The sequence below is a fragment of the Limulus polyphemus genome, unplaced genomic scaffold (assembly GCF_000517525.1).
Source record: "Limulus polyphemus unplaced genomic scaffold, Limulus_polyphemus-2.1.2 Scaffold1254, whole genome shotgun sequence".
Taxonomy (NCBI): domain Eukaryota; kingdom Metazoa; phylum Arthropoda; class Merostomata; order Xiphosura; family Limulidae; genus Limulus; species Limulus polyphemus.
In genome coordinates, this window is record NW_013666864.1 from 52,616 (window position 1) to 60,943 (window position 8,328).

The 8,328-nt window shown below is 34.7% G+C and overlaps 1 protein-coding gene across 1 annotated transcript in view; it reads left to right on the plus strand.

Annotated features, from left to right (window-relative positions):
* The window catches only part of LOC106462794 (transmembrane protease serine 9-like), a 31,169-nt gene that overhangs the window by 1,135 nt on the left and 21,706 nt on the right, over positions 1-8,328 (plus strand). Inside the window, exons 2-4 of the mRNA XM_013922756.2 lie at positions 3,156-3,310; positions 6,692-6,920; positions 7,722-7,835. Coding sequence (XP_013778210.2) covers positions 3,156-3,310; positions 6,692-6,920; positions 7,722-7,835 — 498 coding nt within the window. The remainder of the gene's footprint in view (positions 1-3,155; positions 3,311-6,691; positions 6,921-7,721; positions 7,836-8,328) is intronic.

An 8,328-nucleotide genomic window follows, 5' to 3' on the forward strand; every position in this document is an offset into this window, starting at 1 on the left:
CGAGTCGAGCGCCTTATCCACCTGGCCATGCCGGGCCACAAAAATGGATAAAAATAAAAAATAAAGTAAATTGTGACAAAATGCTATTTTTTCTTTGTTGTTAAGCGCAAAGTCAAACAATAGTTTTTTAGGGTTACAAGTTCTCGTACTTGCAAAACTGAGCTATGGAGGGAGACGTGGTAAAATATATTTAAGTTTACTCAAAAGAACATTGTATGACTTAAGTAAATTACTTCGAATTAAAATAAAAGTAATGATTAAGAGCAATAGATTTAAAAAGCAAAGTGTATGTCATTTAAAAGTAACATTACGAAAGTATCTTAAGAAATACAGCGAAACGTTTTGAAGAAGTGTTTACTTATTGATGATGTTTTCAGTTTATTGAGTTAATTCCTTTACAGTTAAACTCAAAATGAAATGACCTTCCCGTTCATATTATCGTATATTAAAACACACGACTAAATATTCAGACGTTTACTTTAATTTAGGCTTAATTTAAGAACATTTTCAGTCTCGCTGAATATAGTCGTCTGATGAATAGAAAGTAAAATTTATTAACGACAACTAAAGGTTAGTGTACCCATATTTAAAAAAAAGGTTTACGAAATTTAATTATTTAATAATCTGGTAAAATAACTGTTAACTGTCGCTTTTAATTTTCAGACAAAAACAAAAACAAAACAACAACAACAATAGATGTGTTGTTTAGACACACATTCCCAAACTTAGGCTCATGCTGTTGTTGTTATATTTAGAATTTTTCTCGCAAGGCTACGCAAGGGCTATCTGCGCAAAGCCGTCCTTGATTTTAAAATTACAGATAATCAACAGCGCCCACCGCCAACTCTTTGGCTTCACTTGTCTCACCGAATAGTGGGATTTGACTGCCATACTTATAGCAAACGTATGCCCTCAAAGTGCAGAGCACATTTCAGCGACAAAAGAACGCGAAACCCAAACCCTCGGATTCACATTCTGGCACGCTAACTACTAGGCCACGCTCGGGCTAAAGCTTACGCAAGCGTGAGATAGGAATGGAGCAACATTGAAAGGATTTTCAAAATAGCGATTAAACTGAGAACAGTAACTTAATAAGATTGTGTAAACAGTGTTACTGATTATATACAGATCATTCATACACAAGATGATCTTTTAAATTCCAATGAAACGTTCAGGAAGTAATGACAGTCGCTTTAACAATCGTGTAGTTTCTACAGATTGTCACAAATAAACTGAAAATTCTAAGAGCGAACTACAATACAATGTACGAGTGAAGAAGTTATTAGGCTTAGCTTAAATTGGGTGGAGCAGTCAACATCTCGGGAAACTCCATGATGTTTGCTTTTATCATTCAGAAGTTTCCAAAACTCATTCAGTACTTCATTTGTGTTTGTGCAATCAAAGGAAAACAAACTGGGGTTTTATTCTCATACAGCTTTATGGAAAAACTATTTCATTTGTGTTTGTGAAATCAAAGGAAAACAAACGGGGGTTTTATTCTCATACAGCTTTATGGAAAAGCTATTTCATATGTGTTTGTGCAATCAAAGGAAAACAAACATTATGGAAAAACTTACACCGTAAGATAAAACGTTAAATACGAGTATCCTAATAGAAGTGTAGAATTATGTGTCCGCAAAAGGGAGGGGGGCAACTGGGACAAACGTCCCGGGTCCGATCCGCTTAGGGGGCTCGGAATGAAGAAGGGAGATTTTATGAGTATTTAAACATTAAATTTTCGTAAAGTTCTAATTTATTAAAATATACATAGTTGTTTGTTCGTTTGTAGTTAATCGCAATACTAAGCAATGAGCTATCTGTGCTACGCCCACTACGGGTATCGAAACCCGGATTTTTGTGTTATAAGTTTTCTGACTTACCGCTGAGCCTTTGGAGGGATACATAGTGAAAATCGTACAAGAAGGAAGTTCGAATCATTGCTAACAGATGGCAGCTCTAGGCTGGAGGGGGATATTCATTTGTCTACGTCGTCATTTGGAGTTGACGCACCTGTTTTCGATGTTTCGTTTTCTCTCACTTCTATCCATTACATGTATTTTTTTTTTTTTTGCAACACGGTTACTTATAAATACAAATCTGGTGCTACTAAAGTGCTAAAAGTAACGTACTTAACAATTACTCACTATTAAATGTTCTTGAGGTACTTGGGGGGCCTGATATACATAATTAATAGAAGATATGGTTCTTCTATACGAAAAAACGATTTCGGTTATACAATAATGTTTTCACGAGAATACCAAAGCCTAGTGATTTCAACAAAGTCAAGAAATATACAATTTTGGGTCAGTAACTAGAAATTCAGATCTATATGATATGAATTTTAGGGCAGCTTAAAAGATCGAATAAAACTATGAAAACAAAATGTTTCACTAAAGAAACTAGTGAATAAAAACAGAAAATATTAAATCCATTTGCGCGGTCTGATATTTAAATTCGTCTTGTTTTTAATAACATTTTATTTGCCCTCATAAGTATATAAATTGAAAAAAAACAAAACGCAAAACAACAACAACATTGAAATTAAAATGTAAAGGCTATAAAACAATTTCGATCAGTCTTTTTTTTTATTATTCTGGTATTTTATTTTTATATTACCTAAAAATATAGCTTACAGCTTTGTAGTTTTCTAATACTAATGGTGCTAATCATTCTTATGATTCTATTGTCCCCCGGTCTATGGACTTACAACGCTAAAATCAGGGATTCGATTCCCCGCGGTAGATACAGCAGATAGCCCACTGTGGTTTTGCTCTCAAACAAAATCCCCCTGTGGGACAGCGGTAAATATTCGGACTTACAACGCTAAAATCAGGGGTTCGATTCCTCTTGATGGATACAGCAGATACCCGGATGTGGCATTGTTATAACAAAACACCTACCCACGCGATTCTATTTTTCCATCCACACTACAAGCAAGGTACGTTTCTTATTGTCCCCCTAGTGGTTCAGAGCAACGATTAAATCCAAGGTTCGAGCCTCCGTGATGAGGAGAGCGCAGATGGCCCATTGTTTTGCACCTTTGTGCTAAACTCAGCTCACTTACTCTCGTGTTTTTTTTATTTCTTGTTATTTCTTTCAGGGTATATAAAAATATTTTCAAGACTGACAATGGTATATTTTGTATTTCTATGTAGCTTTCACACAAGATATACCAGTAACAAAAGGTCTTATAGCATGTAGTCCAGAACAGCCTCATCTGATTAACCAAGCTCAAGGAATAATCGATGTTTTACACCCACCCAACCTCAATGGTTCGTGTTCATGGCTTCTAGTTTGTCCCCCTCAAATGGTAAGCTCAACATCATCATCCTCTTTTTTTTTATCACACTTTGTTTCATGTTTTCCATAGACTAAGAAATTATTATATATTCATTGTCTGTGCTCCATCGAGAAAGATATTATTGATATTTCAAGATGTCCCACCTTAACTTGTGCCGGATTAGTATAAAAAAAGATATAGAATAACGACAAATATTGTAGATATTTATTACATTTGTTTTAATTTATTTTCAATCAAAGGTCAAGATTTAACCATATAAATGATGAACAAAAAAAATTAATGTCCATAGATCAATATAGACGCTATAGGAAACTGGAAATGAGGTCACGCCCCCAGTGGCACAGCGGTATGTCTGCGGACTTACAACGCTAGAATCCGGGTTTCGATACCCGTGGTGGGCAGAGCACAGATAGCCCTTGTGTAGCTTTGTGCATAATTAAAAACAAACAAACAAATGAGGTCACTCTGATCAGATGTTTTTAAATTGTTTGAATTCGCATAAATATAAGCACCGTGTTTTAAGATTGCCACTAATTCATAACACGCGAAAGAATATTCCATCCAACAACCAAGATGGTGAAGTCAATTACTGCGTCACACGAAAGAATATTCCATCCAACAACCAAGATGGTGAAGTCAATTACTGCGTCACGCGAAAGAATATTCCATCCAACAACCAAGATGGTGAAGTCAATTACTGCGTCACGCGAAAGAATATTCCATCCAACAACCAAGATGGTGAAGTCAAGTACTGCGTCACACGAAAGAATATTCCATCTAACAACCAAGATGGTGAAGTCAATAATTGCGTCACGCGAAAAAATATTCCATCCAACAACCAAGATGGTGAAGTCAATTATTGCGTCACGCGAAAAAATATTCCATCCAACAACCAAGATGGTGAAGTCAATAATTGCGTCACGCGAAAGAATATTCCATCCAACAACCAAGATGGTGAAATCGATTACGGCGTGAGTGATGCCTTTCACTAGCTTGGATATTATATAATGTTAGGTTAAAAATTCTGATGAAATATATTTCTCCGCGCGCGTGTGTGTGTTTGTTTGTTACATTCAAATAATCCAAAATAATGTTTTATCATGATCAAGTTGAATGGAAGACTTACTCTTAAATATGAGTACCAAAATAGATATGTAGAACTGATTAAGAGAAGAAAATATAGAACGAGTCTTGCTGATAGTTTAATATCTAAAGAAAGTTTAATTAAGCCATTCTTTTCTTAGTTTAATTTGAAGTATAATATTACATTAGCTTTCCACACCATTTTTTTTTGTAAGGTTAAATGACCCCATGCAGTACCCAACAGAAAGAGATAATAGTTTTACTGTTATATTAAATCCCTGACATTTTAATTGAAATTTAAAGAAGAGAGTTCATTGAAATTCCACGTGACTTATAATAGGGTTTGGTATGTTTATAATATCGAAAAAGATAACGCGAGGATTATGGAAACTAGGGGTTTAAAGTAAAGAGAAAGTCGTGACTTAAAAAAAAAACAACATTTGACGATGAAACCAGTGCTTTGTATGAAGCGAATTGGGAAATCTTTGGCAAAAACGCTTATATAATAGGTAGCCTATAATTATACTTTAAAAATACTTGAATATATATGTTAGTTATGTGGTCAAATGTATATCTTAATATCATTATATAAAGTATCAACAATATCTATGGAATCAATGAGGAAAGACAAATACTACTGGAGCACAGTAAGAAAAAGTTTGTTTGTAATTAAGCCCAAAGCTACACAATGGGCTATCTGTGCTATGCCCACCACTGGTATCAAAACCCGGATTCTAGCGTTGTAAGGGTATGTAATTTACGAGGCAGATAACAAGTCGAATACAGAATATTCCAACAACCTTCAAAACAATAAGATACACGAAGTGGTCTTGATGGATATGTAGCTACTCGAAAATCATTTCTAAGAAGAGGTAACCAAACGTGTAATGAAGTGTGTGTTTTTTACAGATGAATCGAAGCTGGAATTTTTCAGCAACAATAAATGATAGTTTTATGGATAGGGGCAGAGGATAACGATATCAAAGTATAATGTCTATAGTGAAGGAAGAGGAGGGTCGGTAGAAGTTTTGAGATTATTTCTCAGTGAACAGTGTCGGTAACATGCACAAAACTAATGACATCCTGACTGCTGAAAAGTACGGGTAGACTTCGAACCATCATGTCGTTCTCTGAGGAACCCCTCGGTAGCTCAGAGGTAAGACTGGGGGCTAATAATGCCAAAATCGGGTTTCGATATCTGCCGCGGGCAAAGCACGGATAGTAGACTTTTGTGTTGTCTTAGGCTTAACAACAACATTCCCTCATGATGTTCATCTCCTACAAGACAAAGATCCCGAGCACACAGCAACAGTGGCGAAACGATATGAGCACACAGCAACAGTGGCGAAACGATATCTTGACGGTAAAGAGACCGAAACATGGCTTAGCCTACACACGGTTCCATTGTTGAGGCTGTATGGGCTTATGTAAAAACTGGGAATTATAAGGAGTAATACAGAACATTTGGAACAATATTCTACAATCGTGCATTAGTAAACTGAAATACATTATACAAACAAGATGTAACATTCTTTGTAAAGTAAAGGGTTCAAATATAAAATACTTGTGTATTTGTATACAACTTGATCCCTTACGTTTGTATTTTCTGTGGTAATGTTTTGTACTATTAATAACTTACCTATCTAGTTACCATAAGTTGCTATTTGTGACTACGTGTAACATTGTGTGTTTTCACAATTATTTCTGTTTCTGTTGCAACCACTCTGGTTTCTCCTATCTATTTCTGTTGGTTGTACTGCGCAACTTCAGTCCAATTTTATTATTTTTCACTTTGGTATTCTCAGTTGATGATGTTATACCTTGTAGTTTTGTATTCTAATATCTATCTATATATATATCTATATATCTATATGTTAAACACAGACAAGAATGTATTTCAATACTAATATTTACCTGCTTAATTTATTTAAGATCAGAAACTTTAACAAACTTTATTAAACGGAATTACTAGTTTAGAAAAATTAGTTTTTGTTTTCTACTGTGAGTAAGAATTTCTCAAACTAGATGAATTTTAATACAAATCTTTCAAAAAAAGTTTCATTTAAAAGACACAATAGTAAAGTTTTGACTGTGACCGTAAAGTTAAAAAAAAGAACATATTAATTTTTGTTTCTTTCAAACAAAATATTTTTCTAAATGTTTGTATCATAGCAAAGCCACAATGAGTTATTTGTCGTGTTCACCGCAGAGAATCGAACTTCGGATTTTAGCGTTGTAAGTCTATAAACTTACCGCTGTCCCACCGAGGGACTTGAAAAGGGTTACTAAGATGTAGTTATGTTGCAGGTCATTCGAATACGCATGCTTGACTCCTTTGGAGAATGTCATGAAGGAGAACTAAAAATATTTGATGGGGAACTTGACCATTCTCGTCTTCTAGGAAGATTCTGTGGGGTTTTGTCTCGTCGATTTTTGTTATCGTCTTCTAGTGGTGTACTCATACTGTTTACATCGAGTACTCTTGAAAATGGGAACAGTGGTTTCAGACTTTATTTTCAACACACAACACCACCTGGTGAGCATATGTCATTATTAACCTAATTAGTCATTTAGTGATTGTATTTTAAAAGCTGGCACTTAACTTCTGCTCTTTTCCCAAGTTCATACACTTAATTTCTTTATATCTTTCTGAGTTTCATGATACAAAATAGTTGTGGTCTTATTTCTCTGAGTAACGACCTTGATCATCAGTGTATAAGAAACGTTATAGGTATTACATTCGATTGTTGAAAATTATTTTAAACCAACCAAACAGCGGAAAATTATTCTAAAATTCTAACAGGAGGAAAATGTGATCCGCTTTCGTTTTTGAAATATTGAAAAAGGAATTATGATATAAAACACTGTAGAATATTTCATTAAAAAGTTAATTGAAACAGTGTTTATACTGATTATTAAGCTCAATAAAGGAAAATACAAAATGTATTTTAGTCTTAATTGAGGTACGTGTGCATGTATACTTAAGGCTGAAAAATTATACGCAAAACGTGAATCAACTCACGTCAAACCATTAAACTTAGTTTCTTTCTTTTGCTGTTGTTGAAAAGTTTGTTTTTATTGCAAACTGCTTGCGTCTGTTTTTTATCTATTGTCTTTATCTATTTTTTAAACTGGTACGATTGTTACAACTATTGTTACAAATACGTATAATATAAAGAAACAAACTAATGATTTGAAAGAGATACGTATACAGCGTAAAAACAACTTCATGATTTTTAGGCCTAACGTTTTTTTATTACCTGGTTTAACTTTGTTAGGCCTAACGTTTTTTTTATTACAAAGCTGACCTGGTTTAAATTTTATTTATTTGTTTTAGTGCGATGTGATCGTGATCAGATTTCTTGCCATCATCATAGTAACTGTATCTCGAGCGTTTCGGTTTGCGATGGAGTAGATGATTGTGGGGATGGTACGGATGAAGAAAATTGTGGTATGTGTATTCATATTGCTAAAATTTGAGTAAACTAAAACATGTTTACTCCTTTTTCTCGCTTCTGTGAGACGGAGTTTTCTTTGTTACATTACTGAGTTCTTTGTAATCTTACAATTATTGCACATAAAAGAAAAAAAAAGGATACTTTAAAATATTTTTCGACGTTAGTTTCTGTTTGATGTTTAGGGTAAACTGTACTTCTATGGACTTTAAACAAAACATTACATTCAAAAAAGTATTCACGCCTTAACTACCAATTCTCTTTACTTACAAGGCCCGGCATGGCCAGGTGGTTAGGGTGCTCGACTCGCAATCTGTGGGTCGCGTGTTCGAATCCCCATCACACCAAACATGCTCGCCCTTTCAGCCGTGGGGGCGTTATAATGTGACGGTCAATCCCACTATTCGTTGGTAAAAGAGTAGCCCAAGAGTTGGCGGTGGGTGGTGATGACTAGCTGCCTTCCCTCTAGTCTTACACTCCTAAATTAAG